Consider the following 25913-nt stretch of genomic DNA (forward strand, 5'->3'; position numbering starts at 1 on the left):
CATCAGTAAAGAAACTGAGAAATATCTGTTTAGCAGTAAACTATAAATACTACAGCGGCACTATAGAGCTGAATATAAAGTTGATTAACATGAGCCACTTTTTACCTTCTTGTTGTTGAGCTTGATGTCATGGGAGTCCAACTGGTCAAAATTTCTAATTAGACAAAACCATATAAGAATATAATGAGAACATATTGGGAGATATGCTTTACAACATTCAAATTTATTTGGGGCTAATGATTATTTTTTTTATGTATTAATCTGCTGATTATTTTCCTGATGAATCAATTCATTTTCTAATTTATAAAATGCCAGAAAATAGTGAAAAATGCTCATTACAGTTTGTAAAGTACCAACTAACTCTTCCAAATGTTTTGATTGCTCCAAACAACACCACCAACCCAAAGATTCACAGTTACATGAATAGAAAAAGGAAGCCAATCAATTTTCAGGCAATCAAGTAGTATGGTCAAAGTAATCAAGCAATTGTTTTAGCACTTCATAAATGGTTTAGGCGCTGAGCTGACATTTTGAACATGAACACTTAACAGCATCAGCGCATGATGTCGGTTACTGCTTCTCAAAGCTGAAAAGCAAGTTAAGTTGCTTGTCTGTCGTACATTTTGTCTGGATGGAAGTGATGTAGGATGGCACAGAAGGCCAGGCCATTCCTCCAGGACGTGCTGAAGTTGGTGACCTTTACCCCCTGGTACCCACTGGTGATCTCCTGACACCACTGGAGCAGTGACTGGCTGGAGTTCACCAGACCCTGGAGGAGGAGGAGGAGCAGAGAGGAAGAAGAGTGTTTGTTATTTAAAAAGCATTATCAGAGTATATGTGCACATCAGTATTGTGTATATTTACTTCGGCTGCATCGTCCTTTCCGTCAGCCTCCTCCCTGACCATTGGAGCGGGATGAGCGAACTTAAGGTCAGAAACTTCTTCTTCTGGTAACGTAGGAAGTCGAGACGTCGTCATCTCATGTGGAGGAGCGATGTGTGTGTCAGTGCATTTATCACTGGAGATGTGTCTGAGCTGTGATGGTGGTTTCTTCTCTCTGCCATCAGGGAGGTCGGCCAGTTGGCCCTTTGGCCTAAGAGGAGACAAGGTGATGAATAAAAAGATGGACTTTATTAGAGGAACAAAGGAGATCATCCAAGCGACGATTCATGGGTGTGAGCGACAAACGTGCGAACTTGCTGACATGACAAATGGCATTAGTGACATGGCGTTAGAAAGCATGACAGCGAGCATACACCATTAAAGAGAATGGGAATCTATGTTTTCAGCATGGCTGCCTAAACATACGGTAGGTCTATGCCGTTTGGCATAAAAATTCAGAACAAAGCAGATTTACCAAACCGTTGTCCTACACAGCAGCAGTTCTTGAAACTACACAACACCCACCATGCACTCAGGTGGCAACACACACATATTGCCAGAGCTGTCTTAAGTCTTCTGGAGAAAGTCCAGGTAATATCTTTGGTACAATGAGACAAATGAGAGTAAGGTCTTAAAACATGGCACAGTATTTAAACATCTTGCTTTCTAGGCTGGCGTTGCTGGTGTTTCTGGTCCTTCTAAGAGCATGGCTGTGGGTGTTGGTCTGGTGGTCCAAAATCCATGGTTACTAACTCTGTCTTAAGGGCCATCACAAGGTTGACATGAGTGAAATGTCTCAACAAATGTTGGTTGGATTTCTGTGAAATTTAGTACAGACTTCAGAACAATACTTTGGTTTATGACCACCCGCAAAACAAACAAAATCCCCATCAGCCTCAGTTGTACTTTGTGTTTAGTGCTAATTAGCAAATGTCAGCAAGCCAACAGAATAAAAACAAGGTTTTGAACATGGTAAACATTAATACATGCTTGACATCTGTATGTTAGTATTGTTGCTTAACATGTTAGCATGCTGATGTAGCATTTAGTTTAAAGCACTGCCTCAGCGCAGCCTCACAGAGCTGTTAGTGCGATTCTTTCCAGTTGGCATCGGACATCAATATGACATTAGACAGACGTTAGAATTTTGGCTGGAATAAAAGTCAGGCTGATGATATTTTAAATGTCTAATGATGTTAGAATTTCATGTTAACAATATGCCGTTTGGAAGACATCAGGTTTTAGTTCCAAACAACTAAAACAACAAAAGTTGTCAGAGGTAGTCCATGTCAAATTGAGATTGGCATTAGATGTTGTCCTGACATTGTATTTGGTCACAACCTTTGTTCAACGAAATATTAACATCTAATGACGTTGGTGGCCAGTTAGGCTAGTACTGATGACATTTGTCGTATTTATTTTTCTGTGATTTTACTCAGATGTTTTTACTTTCAGGTCTCAAGTCATGTCTAATCTTTCAAAAATACAAGCCTCAAGCCAAGCTGGTTTTTATGACTTAAGTCCACCTCAAGCCCAAGTCTAGCTCTGCACATCGCATACCCAAACAAACACACGGCTTCAGTGGCATGTCATTCTCTAGAGCAGCACAGGTTGACGGCCCATGCTGACTTACACGTCCTCCTCGCCTCCTTGATTTTGCCCCAGCTCGTTGGCCAGTGGCTCCTCTGCCTCAGTTAACGATATTTCCTGCAGGCTGTCACAGTGGGGAATAATGAAGCCCTGACTGTCATCCACACGCTCTGTGCTGTCTGGGTCAATATCACAGGGGTTGGGGATGAGGAGCTTCATGCTCCGAGGGACGGAAATGGGAGATGTGTCACCTGTCATCAGGTGAATTTTAGCCAATAACAACCTCTCCTCCTCTTGGAGCTGTTGTTCTTTGGTAAGATGTTTAAGGTCAGGGGTGTGTGTCTGTGTGTGGAGGCTAATATCTGGACTTTCACTTTTTGTGGTGGGTGTGTCCTTGTTTAAATTTGGATGGCTCGTGTCTTTTATATCCCTTGTTTCAAGGTTCCCGTGTGACTTTGTAACTATTTCCTCAATTTTTCTGTCATCTTTTATCTTACTGATGTCCTTGTTGGGGTGCATCTTGGTGTGTGAATGGCTAGCTGTGTTTGTGCTCAGAGGAAGGGGCCAAGGCACCACTGATGACTGAACAAGTTCTCCTTCCTCATTGGAAACTACCAGACTGTGACCAGTTTTTGTGTTATCTCTCTGTCCTTTAATTAGCTGTTTTTGTGCTTCATTATATTGGGAAGCAGGTTTGGCTCTAGTTGTCTGACTGATTTCATCCCCTTGCTTAGATGCCGATGTAAGCTTAGGATGAGGACAGTCTGCCAGACTGATTAGAGAGTGTTCAAGGTTTTTTGGCGGACTCGCAGCAGAGCTCTGGTAAAAAGTTAGTCCACTGGCTGGGAGTGTGGAAGGCATCTGGGTAACAGCAAGGGATGGGTGACTTGGGCTGAAGACAGAAAGATGAGAGATTTCAGAGCTGAAGCATTTTTGGAAAAACTGATAAGCAACAGATCCTTCTCATGCTCCGTTTCCTTCTAGCAACAAACCACCACTCATCTCACGCAGCCGGAGCTCCATTTTGTTAATCTCACAAAGGTCAGAGGAAATTCCAGCATAAAAGACACAGTCCATACTTTAAACCAATTAAGAGTAAATTGAGGGCCAAGGGCTGTGTTCAATTAAGATGGAAATTCCAGCTGATCTCATGGCTGTCTCAAGATCTCCAATCCTGTTTGGACAAGATTGCTCCCAGACGTCCAACAAGTTTGATGTGACAGAGGTCCGATTATGCGAGATCATACCAAACTGGACTTGTTGAAGGCATAAAAATATGCAACTCAACCAAAGCTAAACACAAAGTGAATACATGCCCCAGCCTCCACTGAACCAGTGACCAAACCAATCCATTCAATGCTACTTGACATGCTACTAAGCTGCAGAGAGTACTGAACAAATGTAAGGAGCCTGGCAATAGCCCTGGATGTTTGCCGTGTCAACACTCATGGACAGAAACATACAGGAGATACAGAAAGATATTTTGTGCAGCTTATTGCACCACTGCTGGATATTCAACTAAAATGCTTTGTTGACTACAAAGGCAATACAGAAGGTACTTCAAGTAGGTAGGCTGTAGTGGGTTTGCCTTTAGTGGTTGCTTTAAGGGGCTTTCACAACACTGTGCGATAACTCACTGCCTCCAGTCACTTCAATGATAGAAAGGCAGTTTCCAATGACCTGTTAGAGGTATTAAGTGTTTGCAGTGCTCACGCACAGTTTTTGCTCTGCTGCACTGAGTTCATCATGCTGAACTTCTGGCGGTTGCCAGAATTTCAGCAGTAGTGTCCTAATGTTGGGGACCCATGCATTTATAACGTAAAACTTTAGGGTACTCAATATTTCGGGTTCACAATGGGGCTCTATAGGCAGGCAAATGGACTACTGCACTCATGCCAGTGTTTAATGCAGAACCTGACCGTCATCGCAGCTGTGGATCGTAGCAGCAGCAGCCACTTTAAAAAACATTTTGCTTTTTGGAGGAATGCTCTTGTTGGTTGTCAGAGAGTATACTGCACGGCAATGTGGAGGCAGCTCTGTGCAGCTGTGCTACGAATCCAATCTTCGTAGAGATTTTGAAAATCTGATGGCAACGATATATCAGTTTTCAAAGTCTGACGCTGTGGGCCTTCTCTCAGACAAAACTGAGACAACTGCACCTCTCTTAACCCCACAATACTCTGGGGAATATAAACAGGAAGAACAATTACTCTGCCTACAAATTGGCAACATTAAATGCTAGTGAATCAGCTACTGGCAGTTCCTGTTTGCAGTGTACCCATGGATATACAGACAAGTATCACTGGATCACTTTGATACTGAAGAAAACTCAAAAAACATGGCGATTCTCAGGCAAGTTCTGCAGTTTAAAGGGGCTTTTTTTCTCTATGATTCCTAACTAGACTTAAGATCATTAATGGAGATAATATCTTCAGAAAGTGTGAGTCACTGAATCTAAAATCAAGTGCATCATGTCTGTGTGCAGATTTGTGAGTTTTGACTCAGAAAAGGAGAGACACATTTGAAGCAAATTGTGTGCTAAGGGTTTTAAAGTACCTTAATTGTGTTGTTTCTAGAACACAGGCAACATCCTGTTTCTTTGTTACAGCATCTTTGTCCCCTCTGGCAAGATGTAAAGAGCAAATTGCAGTTTCCTTCACAAACAACGGTAATTATGGTGTTTTGGGGGACACATACATGACTCACATGCCAACACACAAGAGCTCTTTCTTGAGAAAGAGTTGCAGGAAAAGGCCAAACCCTCAGTAGATGGTAATGCTTAGTAATTATTATTTCCCTGCCTCGATCATTGGAGGAAGCATACACCACAAACTCACAGGCACAGTCCTCTGATCCACAAGAGGCAACAAGCAGATGTCTCTCACATAGCCAGCTCTTTCCTGGTTACTCACCTCCCTCTCCCTGCTGCTATTTAACCCCTCTCACTCACTCTTACTCACCCTGCTCCCCCCTCCATGTACAGCTCAGCCAGCCAAACTGAGCCGAGATCTTCCTGTCCTCTCTCATACTCAGCCTCCTCGTCCTCCTCCTCTCTCAACCACACTGGAATGGCACCAGATTTCAGGTTTTTAACTGATCTCAGACCAGGGTTATCCACCGCTTTCTTGCCAGCAGTTACAGAGTCCTCAGGTTTGCTTGCTGGTCTGGCTACATGGACAGAATCAGCAGGTCTCAGTTTGACTTCAGTATTCGCTAATTTGGGTTTAGACTTGTTTTCTGGCTGCTCTTCATCACCGTGCAGCCTCTCATCATATGCAATATCATCCAGCTCCGCTTCCCTCAGAGGAGGCCAGTCATTTGATTGGTTGTACTTCACTTTCTGTTTCTTTTGCAGCGACAAAGAGCCAGAAATGATCTCTCGTTTCTGTTGTGGTTTCTCTTCTCTGCTGTCCTCTTCCTTTTGTCTCACCCTGTCCTCCTCTTCCTTTCTCTTCTTCTCTCCTTCTATCTTTTTCTTTCTCTCCTCATTCTCTTTCTGCTGCGTCCTTTCTTTCTCTGCCTTTTCCTTTTCCTCCCTTTGCTTGTTTTCTATCTCTTCTCTTTCTTTTTCCTGCCTCTTTCTCTCCTCCTCCTTTTCCCTCTCTACCCGTATCCTCTCCATCTCCTCTCTCTCCTTTTCCAACCTCCTTCTCTCTTCTTTTTCCTTCTCCATCCTTTCTCTCTCTTTTTCAGACCTCTTTCTCTCCTCCTCCTTTTCCATATCCCTCCTTATCTTCTCCATCCTTTCTCTCTCCTTTTCCAGCCTCTTTCTCTCCTCCTCCTTTTCCTGTTTCATCCTTTCTCTCTCCATCTCTTCTCTTTGCTTCTCCACCCTCCTTCTCTCCTCTTTTTCCCTCTCAATCCTTTCTCTTTCTTTTTCCTGCCTCTTTCTCTCCTCCTCCTTTTCCCTCTCCACTCGTATCCTCTCCATCTCCTCTCTCTCCTTTTCCAACCTCCCTCTCTCTTCTTTTTCCCTCTCCATCCTTTCTCTCTCCTTTTCCAGCCTCTTTCTCTCCTCCTCCTTTTCCTGTTTCATCCTTTCTCTCTCCATCTCTTCTCTTTCCTTCTCCACCCTCCTTCTCTCCTCTTTTTCCTTTTTGATCCTTTCTCTTTCTTTTTCCTGCCTCTTTCTCTCCTCCTCCTTTTCCCTCTCCCTTCTTATCCTCTCCATCTCTTTTTTCTCCTTTTCCAACCTCTTTCTCTCCTCCTCCTTTTCCCTCTCCCTTCTTATCCTCTCCATCTCTTTTTTCTCCATTTCTGCTCTCTCTTTCTCTTTCCTCTCTGTTTCCTCTCTTTCTATCTGCTCTCTCTCCTCTCTCTTTATGTTTTCTATCCTCTCCTTCTCCCTTCTCTCTCTCTCCTGCTCCCTCTCCTTCTCCTGCTCACTAGCTGCTAGTCTCAGACTTGCCACCAGACTCAGCCCATGTGAGGGTGTCTGAGTTAATCCAGTCTCCTCACTAATCGTTCGGTCTTGTGCGGTGTCAGAGAAGGCCATGGGTGGAGAAATGGGGACCAGTGTCTCATCATCTGGCTCGGAAGAATGCAGAATCTCTGCCTGTACTTCATGTAAAGATGGCTGATCTTCATTACTCATAAGGAGGCATGGTTGTTCTGCAGAGTGCCATGGAGGACCTGCATCAGTGGGTCCAGCTGTCTGCAGGATGGAGGCCACTGTCTCATAGCTAAAGGGACAGACACGAGGGACAAGGAATCTCTGAGACAGAGCTCACCTGAAAATGACCTCTGCAGGCTCTGAACAGTGTGACAGAAAGCCAAACAGCATGCTTGATTAAGTAGTTCCTTTTTCTCAGACTTTGTTTTGGTGCTTGTCCAAAGCACACAGAAAAAACATGTATAGTTGTTTGTGCTGAGAATCCTACACCCCACACTTTTTTTTACAAATAAAGTGCAGAACATAGAGAAGCCCATTGGCATTTAAATCACATTTGGCATGATGAAGAACGGGTGACAAAAAGGATTTTTGGTGCCGTGCAGCTCAGAGAAAGATAACGCAGCTACACATTAAATATGCACAAGACAAATTCTCTGACGCACTGAAATGAACAGCAATTTATGTACGACAGATCAGGGAGCGTGTTATAACCAAAGAGCCGAAACAAAGGTAGATCAACCACCGAGACCAACAAGATTGTATGTTCGGGATACAGGTAAATGGTGGTTTTATGTAGTCTTCATCAGCAGCACCAGACTGTGTCTAGTTTTCTACAGCAATATGCTCTCATATACAGTGTAGCAAGCACGAAGTTGCAAGCAACCCATACCAGAATAATTGCAGTGGAGACAAAGTAATAACTTATCAAAATCTTATAGTGTCTCTTGAAATATTCAGTGTGTAATATTTAGGGGGATTTAGTGGCATCTAGCATTAAGAACTGCAACCAGCTAAAACTTCTCCTGGTTAGAATTCCTTCAGTTTTCAAGGAGGAGGATCAGGAGGTTTATACCAGGAGCTGAATTATCCACAGAAGTCTCTCCTTCTCCAAAACAAACGGACCTAGTTATTTAAACTAGTAAAAACACTGAATAAAGCGGTTTCAAATCAGTGTTTTTCTGATGCTGCTCGTCACAGATGGGCTTCTAACTACGGTGGCCGAGGTGACAACACGAAAAGCCCGATCTACTGTAGAAAGATGGCTATAAACATGGCGACCTCAAAAAACAAAAAAAAAACAAAAAAAAAACACACCTTAAGTAGACTACATATAAAGGGTAACAAAAACACGATTCTTTTTTTCCCCACACACTAAATTCATTTCCGCCAACATATCCCTGTAAATCTGACACACTGGATACTTAAATAGACTAATAAAATGTAAAATAACCGGTATGCAAAATTCAGAGCACATCTATGATTCAGAGTCAGGGGCAAGATTGTTTACACACGGTTCTCAACATGGAGGTGGCTGAGCCGGCGATGGCTGCTAACAGAACTTGTCATTTATTCCTCGTTTGAGGCTGTATTTGATACAGTAAAAACCCTCGTTTTGTTGTTGTTGCTGCACCTGTTTTGTGCAACATTTAGACAAATATTTCATTGCATTTTACAAGATATTGAATTTTCCAAAAGCTATCTACTGTTAGTAGTTGGTAAAATGTTCTCACTGCATTTGAGCTTAGTCTAAAAAAACGTTTTGACAGGCAGGCAGAGAGACTCACCCTCTATACAAAACCCCAACTACTGCTGACATGAAGCCAGCAGGCGCCTCCATCTGCTGCTCTGTAACACACACATCTGCCTCTGTGTGGGCACATATCTGGGCACTGCCACACACACAGACAAACACACACACAAATTTTACTCTTATGAAAAGCTCTCATCAAAAAAGCTCCACTTAAATAACCAGTCTAACAGCACAGCCAGAGGCTGAGATGAAGACAACAGCATCAGATGAGGTTAATTGCGACTAAGCACTGGTGAAGCTGCAGCACCACAGGAATGTTAGTGTGTACTTGTGCAGGTGTGTGTATGTGGTGGTTTATGAACAAAAGCAGACTGCCATGCTGCAAAGGAACCGTCACTGACTCACCCCCCTATTACACCACCCTCCTCCTGCTTCTCATCCTTCTCTTCAGGTCTCTCACTACTTTCCATCCCTCTTTCCGCTCCTGTCTCCGCTGTGGTCTCCTCCACCGTTGCCCACAGCTGCTTTTCTGCCTCGCACACTGGCTCCTTATTGTTGACGAAACTCTCCTGACCACCAGCACTGGCCTCGGCTGGTTTCTCCTCATCTGCTACTTCCTGTTGTGGTTTTCCTGATGGCTGGAGAACCGGTTCCGGCCGCAGTCCTGGTTCTGGTTTTGAGGGAATCAGCGACTCTAGCGCCAAAGCTGTGCGCTCGATTGTTGGTTTGGGGGAAACCTTGGGTGACGTTGCTGGTTCTACTCTGGGTCTCTCTGGCTCTTTGGGCTCCTCTTTAGTTGGTGGTGCGCCGGGTTCAGCAGAAGGTGGGACTGTGGGATGTGTTTCTGAGTCTTTTACTGTATTTGGTTGGTCCTCCTGTCTGACAGGGGTGTCCACCTCAGCAGCATCTTCTTTGTGTGAGCTAGAAGAACGAAAAAAAAAAAAATTAAGATACACCCAACACAGTTGGTCAACACAGTTTTACATGTGCTAACTTCTACATCATCAAGATGCCAGACCATCAGCGAAGCAGTCAGACACACAGACATCCCCTCATCCAGTCTTACCCCCTGCACAAAGGTTTTGCACCCTCCTCGGCAGAGATTTTTTCAGGTGTATCTTTCCCACTTCTCCCTTCTAGCACTCTCCATAGAGGAACCTCTGCATCACACAGCCTCTGTGGAGGTGGCGCCAGGGTCAACACCTCTAATGCGAATGGTTTATCCTGAACTGTGGGGCCAGGTGGAGTACATGTGGCAGATATTTTCTTTTCTGGGACAACAATGTTTGACAATGACCCTTCCTTTAAGAGAGAGGGTTGTCCCAGACTGGAATAAGGGGAGAGAAAGAGGAAAAAATTGAAGAAAGGGGGGCAGGTGAAGGAATATCAAAAAGAGTTTGGCAGAATCAAGAAAGGAAGAGGAGGAAAGACATACAGCAACAGAGAAAACTAATAGTAGGGGTGGGCAATACCAAAAAAATTTGATACCAAGTAATACCACGGCCAGGATCACTGATATCAATTTTTTCAAATTATTAGCAGCTTGGAAATTGGTCATGATATATGCTGGGTTCCCACATCTTTTCATGGACAAAATTCAAAACTTTTCCATAAATTTTCAAGGACCGGTAATAAAAAAAGTTATTACCCCACTAGCCTCACATCAGATTCAAAACTCGACTCAAGCAATTTCAGCTAGCATACATTTAGGAAGAGACAGAATGGGGGAAGATAATGAAGAAACATACGTGATGGTAAACAAAACATTGTCACTACGTTAGGTTGACAGCTACAGAAAAGAAACCTTCCTTTTCCTTTTTTTTTTTTTACATTACTCACAAAAGACTACTGTAAAAATTTCATTACACACAAAAATTCAATGAGTTCTGCAAAACTTTCAATTATTTGTACTAATTCCATGACTTGTCAAGGCCTGGGAAATGTTATTGTGACTTTCCAGGTTTGTCATGACCGTGGGAACCCTGTATATGAGGTGACTGTGCTACTAATAGGCTGCTTCTGAATACAATTACCACTAAATAATTCTCTGGACTTACACATGCAATCACAAAAGCAGCAGTGCAAAAGTGCAGCAGTGTCAGTCGTATCAATACTTCAGCAATTGATCTGCCCACCCCTAATGCTGCAACTCTGTCTCCTAGAAGTTATGTTTGCATGTTACTGAACTGCTTTCTTAATAACGTTGTGGCAATGTAATGAGACTACATTTCTTTCAGGTTATGAAACACTAAATGTATATACCCTGTAGGCTTCACCAGGATGGTGGTGTGGGCATACTAAGTGCAGGATCTTGAAACCAGAATCTCGGCTTCATGTCCAGACTGGTCTTAGGTTTAGGCAACAAAAGCACTTTGGTTACGTTTAGGGAAAGATTGTGATTTGGGTTACATTTTAATAAACTAGAATTACCACCTAGAGGTTGTAGGCCTCTGCAAACCAGTCAAGTTGCACTTACAGTTTACATTATGATGTCACAGTTACGTTCACCTTTGACCTTTTGGATATAAAATGTAATCTCTTGATCATTATATCCTATTAGACATTTATGCCAAATCTAAAGAAAATCTCCTGTGGCGTTCTTGAAATATCGCTTTACAGGAGTATAAGACAGACAAACTGAAAACATAATGCCTCGCCTATTGCTGGCACGGAGGCATATTAATAAAAAGGATTTCACATTTTGAGAGAAAATAACTGAAATAAGTTGTCACTGAACATTTTCCAGATACATTCAATGTCAACATTTTTGCAACTTGCCAGGTACGTCATTAAGCAACATTTCCTTAAATTATGTTAGAAAACGTAATTTGCTTGGCTTTACGTTGCCCTAAAAACATGTTGCTGTTTCAGATTAGTTGTAAATAAACGTAATTTCTAGGAGACAGGGATAAACAAACAGATAATCAGCAAAGTCTAACATGAGCAGAAAATCACAAAACAATAACCACTGAAGAACAAAGAAATAACCAAAATGTGAACGATTCAACCAAACTCGGCACCTCTTCCGTGCGGATGCACAGAGTAACAGAACAAAGACTGATCTTAAAATTTTAAATGATTTTTAAGCAGAACAGTGATTGATTGATTATATTTGTTGATTAAGAAAGCAGGCAAAAGCCGTTCCAGGAAAATAAATCAACACCCACAGTGAAATCATCGCTTTTTATTTCAGTGGTGTAACTCACCGCTCACTGGAGGCGGAGCTTGGTTTATTAACTGATTCAGGGGTCGTCTCTCTGTCGTGTGATTGGCTGAGAGCTTGTGAGGATGTAACGCTGGTTTTTTCCGGAGGAGGGAGGTGGGGAGCAGGAAGTTGTGAAGAAGAAACCAGACTTTTCATCTTCTGCTTGTCCTCATCTGACTTGTTGGCCTCCAGACTACAGACTGTAGCTGCTCGCTCCTTCTTCCTCCTCTCCTCCTCCTCCTCCTCTCTCTTCTTTTTTCTTTCCATCTCCTCCTTCTCTTGCAGGAGCTTCTTCTTCTGTTCTTCTTTCTGTTTCCTGTCTTCCTCCTCCATCTTCTTCTCTAGTTTCTCCTTCTCCTCTCTTTGTCTCCTCTCCTCCTCTTCCCTTTTTTTCTGCCTTCTCTGCTCCTCTTGCAGTTGTCTCTCCCTTTCTTTCTGCTCCTTCAAGATTCTATCCTTCCTCCTCTCCTCCTCCTCTTCACGTCTTTTTTCCTCTGCTTCTTTGACTCTCTTCTCCTCCTCCTCCTCCCTCTTCTTCCTCGCCTCCTCTGCTGCTTTTATCTTCCTCTCCTCCTCTTTCCTCCTCTCCTCCTCCTCTCTCTTCTTACTGTCCTTCTCTGCCACCATTTTCTTTCTATCCTCCTCCTCCTGTATATGTTTCTTCTCCTCTTCCTCCATCCTTCTTCTCTCCTCCTCCTCTTTCATTTTCTGTTCCTCCTTCAAGCTTTTCTCCTCCAATCTCCTCCTCTCTTCCTCTTCTTGGAGCCTCTTTTTTTCCTCCTCCCTGCTCCGTCTTTGCTCCTCAAACACTCTCCTCTCTTCCATCCTCTTCTTCTCCTCCTCTTTCATGTTCTTCAAGAATCTCTCTCTCTCAAGTCTCCTCTCCTCTTCCCTTCTACGTTTTTCTTTTTCCTCTTCCGCCTCCAGAAGTCTCCTCTGCTGCTCCTTTTTCCTCCTCTCCTCCTCCTCCCACTTCCTCTTCTCCTCCTGCTCCTCTCTCAGCTTCTCCTGTTTGTCTCTCCTCTCTTTCAAGAGTCTCTCCTCCTCGCATTTCTTCCTTTCCATCTCCTTCTTGACCTCCTCCTCCTCCTTCAGGAGCCTCTTCTTCTCCTCATCTAACAGTCTCTTCTTCTTTTCTTCATGTTTCCTCTCTTCCTGCATCTGGAGCATCGCTTTTTGCTCCTCCTCCATCCTCCTTTTTTCCTCCTCATGCTTTTTTAGGATTTCTTTCTCTTTCTGTTTCTCCTGCTCTGCCTTCATCATCACCTCCTTCTCCGCCGCTGCTCCCTCTAACTGCTCTGTCAGCGACGACTTTTCTCCACCAGCCTTTTCATTGGTTTTCTGTTCAAGACTGCAGAGCAGATAAACAATATTCCTTAATCCTAAATAAGTGTGTGTGTGTGTGTGTGTGTGTGTGTGTGTGTGTGTGTGTGTGTGTTTCATCAGCACCATCAGTACACAATTTGCAACCTTATATTTTAATATTCTGGATCTTGATTTTGTCTGCAACTATAAAATACTCACCCCTGAGGACACCTTTTGATAGTATCCTTCTTAGAGTCATCCCCTTCCAGAAACAAGCCCCCTGATGTTTGTCTCTGGTTAAAAGACTCAAAGATGATGTCGTCAAAGTCAGGCTCGGGCTCAGGCTTTGCCAGCGGTGGCTTTTCGGCCTTGAAGGTGGTAATAACATTCTTCTCATTGTTTGGCTTTTTCAAATTAACTTCCACCTGAGCACTTGGCTGTTTCGGGGTGATAAACGCAGCCACAACATTGGTGGAGGGCTGCTGAGGGGCGGAGCTCTCACAGGAGAAGGGCCATGGAGGGGGCGGGGCTATTATCAGCTCTGAGCCTGACTGGACAGGACTGGGGACAGAAATGTTGGAGGAGGTCAGGCTCGAGAGATGAGGTTTCAGAAGGTGGAGCGTGCAGGATTCAGGAGGTGAGTAGGGATGGAAGCAGGCAGGCCACACAGCAGACTAAACACCTGCTAATTATTCGACTGCTGTGTACTGGAAGGTCAGTGCAACAGGAGGCAGAGTGCAAAACACATCAAGTAACACCATGCGCAAAGCAACGAGGTCTTGAGCAACAGTTTGGCAAATCTCTTGATCAGCACACACAGAGGAACTTACTCAACACACGTGTCAGCAAGCTAAAGCATTTTTGCCTCAGACAGCTCTCAGCTGGGTTCATATGGAGCATAATGCCAAATCAAGAATATAACGAGTTATATTAAATAGTGAGTTATATTGAAGGATAAAAAAAGAGAAATGATGCACAATAGCCTTATTATTATGGCTGAACAATTCATCCACAGATGCAGGCTAGATTTATTAATGCCAAAGCACTGTATTTTGTTTTAATTAATTAATTAACACTTTTCTAGAAAGCACTGAAATCTTTAAAAAAAGAAAATCAGCCTTGCATTTTTACAAAAAAAAAAAAACAACATACATATATTGATTTCTGGTTAGACCTCCGATCCATTTATATTTTTTATTTTTTTTTTGGTTATTAATTGCATGTTACAATTCTACACTGTAAATTTGACAAGCTGATTTTACATAAAACAGTTTAGCTTAAAATTTAGTTGTATTTACTAAATTTCGTGACTTGTGTAAATTTTTAAAAGAAATGTGAAATTAACTTAATCTTTCTTAGTGTGAGCATCTTCAATATACTAAGTTTACTGTGAAATGTATCTGTATTTTTCTGGTTGCAAACTAGCTGACTATATTTGTATATTTTTAAACATGTTGAGAAAACAGAGTTTGCAGATCTTCTTACTACATCATTAGCAAAATCTTCTCTGTCTTGATCAAGTTTAGTCCGACAAATTTGGTTTGAGGCGGTTAACACTTACAAATAACAAAGTAATTTGACTTTTCAATATTCCTCAATATTCCACATCGCAAAATTACATAAATACAACAGGTAAACTTAACAATTGTTTATAAAATAAACATTAGTTAGGATTTATTTTTATTTACTTAACCTTTTCGAGGCATTCAGTTTCCTAGATTTTTTTTAAGTGAGATCAACTTTTTACAGCGTATGCCCAGTCTGTGATTTGTACTGCTCATACTTTTTTTATTAGCTTGATGTTGTAATGGCCAGACTGCATTTTTAAAAAAAGTTTAAACAAATAAAAAAATAGACCATAATGCTTTAACGAGGCACTGATCAACTGCTTAATTATGTTACTGTAAATTGCTGCATTCTCTGTGAAGCAAAATTTAAAATGCACAAGAAAAGAAAAGTGTGACCGAAGGAGGAATAACAATCTGTGATACACTGTGAAGCGCCTCCACAGATACACTGATGTCCAAACAGCCCTGACATCAACAGCTTAGAGACTGCTGAGTTAACTAATGTACATCTGTGCAACTCAAAGAAACAGTGTGACATTTTGGGAAACACACTACTTCACTTTCATACTAAGAGTTAGATGAGAATATAGATAACAGATTGATAGTTGCCACCAGCAGCTGTTTTGCTTAGCTTAACATAGAGACTCACAAATTACAGTAAAATATCATATCTTTTTTTTTTTGCATGGTCATGTACCGAACCATTTCCAGGGTGCAGTGACTTTCTAGACTTTTTAACAAATGAGATATAGCATATTAATTAGTGAGCTTTAGAGGAGCTGGGAGGTGGCTTTTGGTACCTGTGGACAGAGCCGGGCTAGCAGTATCGATGTTCGATGTCTCATTTGACTGGATATTATTTAACACTATTTAATTTTTTTCGATACAATATTTTACAATACAATACAATACACTACAATACAATATTACAATATTTTTTATTCAATTAAACTGCCATTGTTAGGTTGGGTTGCATTTGTGCTACTTTTGACAGAAGCTAGACATTTAGTCATTTCAACCATTTAGCCATTACTTTTAAGAAACTATTTAAACAGCACATTTAGTACTCTTCGCCAAATATTTGAACTCTATATTCATTATTTTTAGCTAATTTCAAGGATTTATACATTATTTTTATTACTAACTGTTTAGGCGTCTCTTCGTTCTTGCCAACTGCTTTCCATGCGATCTCATTAGCAACACACTTTGTTCAAATTACAGCTGACACAATATATGATTATACTTTTTTATTTCTTATCAAATTGATTTTTTTTTTTTTTTAGATTGGTTAAGCTACACCACAGTATTTCCATGTACCCCCGGTAACTGCTGAAGTACCAGCACTGACAATAAAGCAAATAAGCATATTTCCCAAAATGCTGAACTGTTCTTTGAGGCAATCATGCAAGTTCAAGCAAGCAGCCCGACTCAAAGTGTACAGATGTACTCTCTATGCTTGAAAATGTGTGTGCCTGTGTTTCTGCCACCAGTCCTGGGGACGACTTTTCAGCTTTGTGCTCTCCTGACACATTCTTCAGCATTTCGTGGCTAAACACATCTCGAAGGATCCACACCAAGCAAAGTAAATTTAATATTATTCAGTAAACTCACCTGATCCTTGCTGGTTCAGCCTTGTTTCCTGCTGTGGGTGTCTTTGGATCCTGGGCTGGTCTGATTGGCTGGTTGGACACTCTGATGTTGGCAACCGCCTGGTGATTTTGAGGAGAACCCTCGTCTCGGCTCAGAGGGATCGAAGTTGTTTCCTTGTCTACTTGGGGGAACGTTGAGCCTATGAAAAGCAAAAGCAAAGACACACAATGAACTTTTCATCATCTTTGCAAGAAATAAAGGAAAGTGTGGTTATTTTTTAGAAAACTGCCTCCAAATGACACATTTTCACACATCACACCGATGGTGGATTGTTTAACTAGTCGGCCGGTGTACCTGAATGACAGGAGCTGATTGGAGCGGGAGGAGCAGAAGGAGAGACAGCGAGCTGAGGGTGAGGAGAGGAGAACAAAACAGAGGTGGAAAGAGAAGAGGAGCGAGGGGGTGAGGAGTGAGGGAGGGAGGCAGTAAGAGCTGGAGTTGCGGGGTCACAGAGGGCATCGAGGTCAGGACTGCTCAGCAGAGGGACGGGGGTGATGTCGCTACCAGATGGCAACCATGACCCCTGAACTCCTGACGGACACAGAGAGGAAGGACAGGGAGGATGAGGAGGAGAGGAAAAATAGGAGAGATCAGATGAAGCACATTTATAGGAACGAGTGAAATGATGATGAGTGGGGAGGGAAGAGAGCAAAAGGACTTTTCTTATTAGTTACCTGACTTTGCGATAGAGGGGAGAGATTTGGGGAGAGGAGGTGTTGACTCAAGAGGAGGGGCGTCAGCGGAGAAAGGAGAGGGAGAGGAAGGGCGGTCGATTGACTTGACAAGCTGAGGTCTGAAAATGTGAGAACGGCCTGGTAGAGAGGACATGATGAGAAAACAGAGAAGAGGAGAGATGTTTAAAGACTTGAAAAGAATACCAAAGATGGACTCTATATATTATTATAACAGTCTAGATTCAGACCAGAGACAGAAGTATGATCGTCTGGTGCTTGAGCCTCTGGGGGGCGCCGTTGATGTGAAACAGGAACTGAGGAGAAGTGAGGAAAGTAGAAAGAGGAGTGATGAACAAAAGAGGAATAAAGAGAAACAAATGTCAATGAGGAAAAAAGAGTGAAAGGGGAACAGCATATTTCCCTCATCATGCATTTTGCTAATTGTGTAACAGAAGTGTTTGTTAGGGACAAACAGGTGTATGCCTCAGTTTCAACAGTGATTTATGGTGTCAAAGTAATCAAAACGCCATTATTACAGTATTATTATATAGGCTGAATTCAACATTTGAATTTCATAATGTTCAATACTTCCAAAAAGTTTGTTTTGTAATTCATTCAGTCTCATCTCCCTTACAGCTTGTGAGGATTTGAGTTGTCTGTAAAAAAAAGAAGAGTTTTGAAAGAAATGTTTATTTTACATCATCCGTGATTCTATATCATTTAAATACATAAAATCCTTTTATGAGTACTTTGAATGGTACATTTTGGGTAGACTTTGCTGAGTATATGTTTGTATTTCTTATTACATGAATTAGTATGAATACAAATAGATATATATTTTTATTATTTACAACAGGTGATAGTACAGTAGGGCAGTTGTAGATCACTCTGTTAGGATTAGTAATAAAGCAATGCTAGTAACATGTATATAAATCTGTACGCTTTCAGATCAGATTAATCTCCCCAATGGTACGATTTAATCTTGTTTAATGTTTTGCCTGCTTTCTGGATTTATGAGTATACTGACTTTATTTCACAAAATTGGATTTAATTAAAACAATCAAAGCTGTGGCAATCACAGAAAACTAAACTAAACTAAACTAAACTAGGTTAAACAGCTATTATAGATACAGTAAAGCCATTTAAAACTCAATTGCAGCATCAAACAGACTGAATTCAAAAGTAAAAAGGCAGAATATGAAAAACAAACTAACACAAAAACAAGCAGATAGCAAATTAGCACGACTCAAGCCGCTACAAACCTCTCCTTTGTTCTTATAACCTGAGGCACTACAGCACTGATGAAACAGTTCGATTTTTAAAGGGACAGTCCACCCCAAAATCAAAAATACATATTTTCCCTCTTACCTGTAGAGCTATTTATCAATTTATATTGTTTTGAGTTTCCAATCGTTTTTTCCCCAAGTTTTATTATTATTTACAAGTACAACTGAAAATCAGACAACTTTTTCTGAGTTTAGAGATGTCTGCCTTCTCTTGAATATAATAAAAATAGATGACACTCTGCTTGTGGTGCTCAAAGTGAGAAAGTAATATTTTTAAAACTCAACAGCAATGTCTATTTCTAGAAATCATGACTCGGTTTCTGAAGATAATCCACAGACCTCATTGTGGGCATTTTCATGTAGGGGACTATTTTCTTCCTATTTAAGTACACCTGCCAATCATATCACCGAGCAGAAGGAAGGAAGCATCTACTGCTAGCTCACTGAGTTAGCTAACATCACAACTCGGCTAAGGAGGAAGCAATTCATGTTTATATGTAGTGCTGTCAGGAGCACGAGCCTCTTATCTATGAGGAGATACTTCCTTCTGCATGGTAAGCAGATGTATTAAAAGAGTAGAAAATAGTTCCTGCATGAAACCGCTCACCGTTCTGTGGATTATCTTGAGTAACTGGGTCATTATTTCTAGAAAGAGACATTGCTGTTGAGTTTTTCAAATGTTTTTTTGGCACTTTGACCACCACAAGCTGAGTGGAATCTGGTAACGTTATAAATTAGAGAAGGCAGACATCTCAATGACTGATATCTCCAACGCTCAGCAACTCACACCAAAACAATCTTGATTGATAAATAGCACGACAGGTAAGAGAAAAAAAATGTACTAGTATTTTGGTGTAAATTGTCCATTTAACTCTGATGCAAATTCTGATATCAGCCTGATCATCCTCACAACCCTTCTGTACATAAGTAGTATACGGTTTCTGACTTTGTAAAGTAACATGAATAAATCACGAGGTGAAAGCAGACCATCACACATCAGGAATCAGTTAGTGGAAAGCATGCAGCATGCCTGTCTGCACGCCAGCCTGATGATACCTTTTGCTGAGCATGACTGGAAGATTCGGGGAAGAGAGGGAGGCTGAGAGAGGGTCTGGGTGAGTGGAGGGTGAGCGGATGGAGGCTCAGAGGACAGGGTGGGATTTAGGGGAGAGGACAATTTGGATGACAGAGGCTGGGAGATGATCTTATGGGAGAGAGTGGTGGATACAGTGAGAGAAGACTTTTGTGGAGCTGTGGAGGATGATGTGATGATATTCTTGTGTGATGACAATACAGGGGAGGGAAGTTTGGGAGTTAATGAGGTGATGCCTGTTTCGGAGACACTGGGTGGCGCAGAGGGCACTTTGGAGGGGGGATATGAAGAAGAATTCAGGAACGTTGTCAGAGAGGGCTCCACTGAGGCAGCAGGAGAGGTAGGCAAGGACTCAGAGCTTTTGGGAGGGGGAGGATGAAGGGAAGAAGAAATATTTTGGAAAGAAGGCGTGATTATGGGTGCTTTGGAGGATTTCGGGGATGGAGGATTTGCAGGAGACACATCAGAGAGAGGCAGGACAGAAGAGGCACTCTGGTCTGAGGGAGCAGATGATGTAAACTGGGAGCTCGGAGGTTTAGGTAATGGGTCAGAGGAAACAAGAGGGTTGGCAGATTTTTTATGCTTGGATCTGGGTGAGGGCTGAGGGGACGGGGAAGGTTGGATCTCTGACTGGACAGGAGTGGTGGTGAAGGGGTGTCGGCTGCGACGGGGCGAGGGACGAGGAGCGATAGGTAGAGGAGGGCGGCCATCACGGCCACAGGCTGGATGAATAGATGAATAGATGGATAGATGAGTGAAAGTAGATTTTTACAGAAAGAGAAAAGATGAAAAACACAGAATGAAAAGTCATGAGTTGGGAATGAAAATGAAATGAACTGTGATTTTTTTATTTTTAATGGGCATCAATGACAGCTGACTGGCTGCCTGTTATGCATTTCAGCTGTAAATGTGAGCACTTCTACTTTTAGTATTTTGATTTTCAACCACACCACACATCAGAGAAAAATATTGTACTTTTAATTCACTAAAGTTAACTGACAGCGAAAATAACTGTTGGGTAAGTTGCACATTTTGCAGAATAGTTTTGATATGAAACAAATGCAGCTTTAACAGGATTCTTTGTACAGTTAAAATAAATATGCCTCTTGTCAAGTCATTTTAGTCCAAATTTAAATTTTATTTTATAAATGGGGGAAACTGTAGAGGGGAATATTTCAACCGGTTCTCATGCTAATGAACTAATTTCTAAATTGTTTTAAATTTAAAGTGTCTAATGCAGGCACCTGGCTTAATATGCCTTATGTGAAGATACAGATGCTGGTTTTAAAACATAAAATAAAATATATTAAAAACTGTTTCCATTGCAATATAGGGTTTTTAGGACACTAAAGTGTCCAACGTTATGCAAAGTATTAAAAATCCCTGTGTCCAGCAACATAAAAAAATGATCCTCACATTCATGCGTCAGAGATAATAATGCTGTTATATACACAGTAGTATGCCTGATTACTTTTGTAATTTGTCATTTGCACTTTTGTAAGTAGGTACATACTAAATGCATACTTCTTCCACCTCTGATGCATATATCTAATTAACAATGTACACCTTAAGGCCATACAATTGGATGCTGTTACTACTACTGTTTTACAAGCTACGAGATACAACACAAAGATGCACAGTAAATGTAGCACTAACATTGTTGCACTGTGTCTTTCTTGACACAATAACCTCTATGTGCTATGTTGCAGCTGAAGGTTTTCATGCCTCTAAACAAACAAATCACATGATCCTCAACAGTGTTTAATGTCTAGATGAGAAATATGTGGTATGCAGAACAAATGGCATGAATGTGTGAAATACTGTTATATAAACTGAGCCTCTCAATAACAGACGGAGAGTTTCTGCTCACACCTCCTCCTCTTCTCTGGCAGGAGAAACAAACAGCAGGAACGGGTGAAGGAGAGGACAAGAGGAAACTACCTGAGGCTGGAAAAGTGGGTCCAGCGGAGTCTCGCTTGTCAGGTGGAGGGGGGGCAGGGCGATTTGGGCGAGTTAGAGTGTGTGGAACGACTGCCGCAGCCAGAAATGTGGAAAAGAGTTGAGCAGAGGAAGTGACAGGAAAAAGACGACAGAGGAGGAAGAAATGTCAGAAGAAATACCTCACAGTGAAGCTCAGGGAGAAGAAGCAGTGTTTGTGTCCGTCTTACCTGTAGCAGTAACAGACTTCTTGTCCTCCTCTTCATCGCTCTCATTGAAGTCGTCCAGGTTGCCAATATCTGTGGGTTTGACGCTCATCAGGCTGGCTAAACTCTGCATGTCTTCATCACTGAGGAACAAGAATAACATCATGACATTAGTGTCACATTATCTTTGTGCGATAGTATGTAGACATCATGAAAAACACTGGTATACAGTAGTCACAATGGCAAAAAACTGCCATGACCACTGCTACTGCTGTAATAAGTAGTAGCAGAGGGAAAAAAAATAACTCACGTTGCTTTTCCCTCCCGGACGAAGACACAGGACAGTGACAACTTGAGCGTGGCCTCCACCACTTTGACTGAAAGCGGCTTCAGTGTGAGTGTGAGGTCGGTCTGGGTGGGCGTCGGACTGGCATAGCGCTTCAGGTTGATGTCTGCTGATGCCAGCACCTTACGATGCCCCTTGTTCTCCTTTACATGGCCGAAAAAACACAATATAGTACTTTAATTAAATCAATTCAAAGAATCAAAAGCAGAAGAGGGTACGTCAAGAGATACTTACACCCTCAATGACAAAGGTCCACTCTTTGTCCTCAAACTCATCAGCATTGACCTCCTGAAGACAGGAGAATAAAAAATTAAATTAGCAGTTGAACATCCTCTCTCCCCATTATACATCAAACTGTTTCATACATCCTTTTCCTTGTAAATGTTGCCAATTAATGCATGAATTTACTCATCTGGTTTCTGTAACACAGACTTATTATGTGGCATGATATGTGTAAGTATGACACACATATTTTATCATTAAATAACTGGGAAACATACAGTACATTCCCTTTTCATTTTTAACTGTGTAACTGTGTATATGGATTCCATATATACCATATATGTATATATATATATATATATATATACACACACTATATATGGAATTCAAGTGTTGTATGTTGCCATATCAGTTCTTCAGACAACAGATCTTTATATTCTACTGTACTTTCTTGTAAGCTTTTGTTTTTATTACTCTTTTTTTTGTGATAAGTGTGACATCATTTTCCCAGCGACTCCTCCTGCCCTGTATGCAAGCAGGATGTTTATATTTCTCCACTCATTCATTTTCACTTTGCATGTGTGCATTGTAAACAGCGTATTCTGTTTTTTCGTACCTTGAAGAGTGTAACAGAGATGTCGATGTTCTCGGGGACGGGCCACACCACCATGCCCCTGTAGGGGTTCTTGATTCCAGGCTGCCAACTGTGAAGCTGCACAACAAACAACAATGTTAAGACTGTTAGAGGTGAAAGGAGTACTCTGATCTGTTACTTAAGTAAATGTAAAAAATGCCACTGTGCAGAAATACTCAGTTATAAGTGGAAGTCCTGCATCCAAAATGTTGGTTAACAGAAAAAAAAAATTGTAGCATCAAAATATACTTAAACTACCAAAATTAAAACTGATTATTGTGCACAGCAGCTTATTTCAGAATAATATATATTACATAATTGTATGATAATTAATGAAGCATTAATACAGGCATGAGCACAGATCGACCCCATGGCCTTTTGGCCTCTCACTTAATAAGTGCCCATTTTTATAAGACATGTTTTTCTATTTCTTTTTCTACTTTTTTCACTTTACCTCATGGCATCAAGTGTTTTGTAATGTCCCACAACTGCATTTAAGTTCTAATTCTGTGAGTCCCTGCCCCTCACTCTGTGACTTTTATTGTTACAATCAACACAGCTGATGCAAGCAGATAGACACCCTGTGGAGCAACCAGTCAGGTGAAGACAGTGTTTGCCCTAAGCCTAGGATAATGATAAATATGCAACAAGAAAAAGATGTACTAATAAATATATATATATATATATATATATATAAATATATATATATATATAAATTTTGCCCTGCATTAAAGTGTAAACAGCACTTTAATGTTGCAGCTGGTAAAAGTGCAGCGTATCCGAAACTTTATATACTGAAGAGTAGTTTAATTTTTAAACATTCATCAGAATTTATTGTTAATTATATCACATTTTAATAATCCGAATCTGAATCTAAAGCTTTAAATGCTTTAAATGTAACAGAATAAAAAATACAATATTTCACTCGGAACGTATTGGAGTATAAGAACCTAAAAATTGTACTTAAGTACATTATCAGAGTAAAAAGTACTTGTGACATTCCACCACTGGAGACTGTGTTTGTGTTTCTGTGTATGTTTCTGGTGTTTCGGGGGTTTTACCTTTGAGCACATGCGTCTGTTCCTCCTGGTCCACACCACCCTTAGCTTGTCTGGTTGCCTGTAGAAACACACAAAACATGGATCAAAACACAGAAATGACGTCCTGCTGCATGCTGTTACTTGACTACATTACTGATGACACAATCTGCTCCTCTGCAAAAAGTTCATGACTTAATAAAGCCTCTAAAGAGTTTAAAAACCCTTTTATCAGCATGTGTATTTCTACAAAACCTTCAATGAAAATCACATGGACAATGAAAGTTACTAAGTTAAAACGCCTTTAGATAATGTCCCCGAACAAAGGGGATATTATAATAATGAGACAACACAAGGTCTTATAGAAGATCTTGTGAGACACTGCTGGATAAATATGCCTCGTAGTCAAAAACAAGGCACTCATTTGAGTGTGTTTGTGTGAGTGTTTACGCAGACGGCTGTGATGTGTGTACCGCATGTAGCTGTTTGTCTGTAATTAGGCTACAAGAATGTCTTTTTATACATGAATGTGTGTTTCCATTGTATGTTCTCAGTCTTCTGCGGCACAGGAAGTGAAACTGGAGTCACGTGACCCGACATGTGAATGTAAGGCGTGCCTCTTGACAGGAAGAAGGAACCCCCTTTACAAGAGAACAAACACAAATATTATACCAGCACATTATAATAAGTACTCTTCAAACCCCACAGCCAACTCTAAATGTATTATCTTTACAACAAAGTTATTTATATTATTAATAGCATTAGTTTATAGATGCTAAATATCATGTTTCAAGTGTCAGTGTGTCAGTGTTCAAGTATAGCAAAGAGGGCATGTGTGTGTACATGTGTTTATGTGGTATGTGTGTTAGGGGGTCAGGAGTGGAAACAGAAATAGCCTGACAGGCACAAAGCAGGGGTAACGAAGGAGAAAGAAAGGAGGGAGAAGAAAGAAACAGAAAAGAAAGTTAGATCCAAAACACAAAGACACAAACACATGTTTGGTAGCTGTGAGCTCAGGAACAATGAATTTACACAAGCAAACATTATGGGTGTGATACAGTTAAGCAACATGTAATTATTACAACTGTGGCTGGTGTTTTGTCATTCCACAGACAATGGTTACATCCCAGAGCTGACTGGACCTAAATACAACCCCTATGAAAAGTTTTATCCAGCGTTACTCACTAAACCTTTCTCGTGTTTTGGTCACATAAAGCATTCCTCGTGTTACTGTAAAAATAGCCTGTTGCTAAGTCCTTAATTATTTCCGTGCCACCATACTGTCAACATCACTTAATCATTTTCTGACTGTTGTTATGCATAATATGCCAGTGTAATTTTAGCCTCTCTGTGTAACTGTTTCCTTTATCTGGTTGTGATGGAGAATATCTTGTTCTGGATATCGTGTAATCATACGTTTATAGTTTTCTGATTTTTTTGGGGCCTCTCTAGGGCAATGGAAACATTTTGGCAAGACAACACCGGTATATTATTATTACCCTTTTAAGTTGCATGGCAAACATTTTAGCAAAAAGTTGCCACAGTAACGTATTATTATTAATTTTCCCAGCTGGTCATTAATGTTGCCAGATGTTGATATTCCGGTAAGTTAAGGTTGTCAATGTCAATTTGACGCAGAATACTGATGACAGATAGAGTTGATATTTTGTTGGTTTGAAGTTGTGTCATGTGGCAAATAAGATAAGGTCAGATAAGAATACATGGAATGATTCTTTACACGGATAAAACCTATTTGATAATACTAATAAAAGTAAGAAAAAATAAAATAAAGCCCACTGAGATAATAATAATACAAATAAAGCTAAAAATAGTGTATAAAATGCATGAAACTAAGGAAAATACAACACTTTACAGAGGTGCGGCAGTGTGTAAGTGTGAAGCAAAATACAAAGGTAAGTCAGAGGTCACATTAAGTCAAATTTAATTGTAAGGTGTGGAGAACAAAACTCAATGTCTGCAAAATGTCATAATGTTAATGTCCACAATGTGAAATTGGAAATATGAAAAATACCACATTGGAATTTTAGGTGGTGTTCCCTCTGGATATTTTTAGATGTTGATTATGGCTTTAAATATTCAATAAATACATGAGGAATACCCCATTATAGTTGCA

At 41.0% G+C, this 25913-nt stretch overlaps 1 protein-coding gene across 13 annotated transcripts in view; it reads right to left on the reverse strand.

The window, feature by feature from the left end:
- Positions 1–25913, reverse strand: part of LOC121953020 (uncharacterized) — a 34036-nt gene that overhangs the window by 5083 nt on the left and 3040 nt on the right. For 2 of the 13 annotated variants that reach the window (XM_088088022.1, XM_088088021.1), the window contains exons 2-22: positions 23804–23861; positions 22725–22820; positions 22121–22174; positions 21851–22029; positions 21565–21683; positions 21338–21427; positions 19360–20118; positions 17266–17331; positions 17018–17155; positions 16638–16874; positions 16305–16482; positions 13345–13686; positions 11822–13171; positions 9682–9942; positions 9021–9536; positions 8650–8754; positions 5433–7154; positions 2516–3364; positions 865–1093; positions 621–769; positions 106–154 (exon numbers count right to left, since the gene is read on the reverse strand). In XM_088088022.1, coding sequence (XP_087944148.1) covers positions 106–154; positions 621–769; positions 865–1093; positions 2516–3364; positions 5433–7154; positions 8650–8754; positions 9021–9536; positions 9682–9942; positions 11822–13171; positions 13345–13686; positions 16305–16482; positions 16638–16874; positions 17018–17155; positions 17266–17331; positions 19360–20118; positions 21338–21427; positions 21565–21683; positions 21851–22029; positions 22121–22174; positions 22725–22820; positions 23804–23861 — 7546 coding nt within the window. The remainder of the gene's footprint in view (positions 1–105; positions 155–620; positions 770–864; positions 1094–2515; positions 3365–5432; positions 7155–8649; positions 8755–9020; positions 9537–9681; positions 9943–11821; positions 13172–13344; positions 13687–16304; positions 16483–16637; positions 16875–17017; positions 17156–17265; positions 17332–19359; positions 20119–21337; positions 21428–21564; positions 21684–21850; positions 22030–22120; positions 22175–22724; positions 22821–23803; positions 23862–25913) is intronic. The other 11 variants (XM_088088023.1, XM_088088025.1, XM_088088024.1 and 8 more) reach the window with 11 other exon arrangements.

This window comes from Plectropomus leopardus, chromosome 15, assembly GCF_026936395.1.
Source record: "Plectropomus leopardus strain MGB_pleo_1.0 chromosome 15, ASM2693639v1, whole genome shotgun sequence".
NCBI lineage: Eukaryota > Metazoa > Chordata > Actinopteri > Perciformes > Serranidae > Plectropomus > Plectropomus leopardus.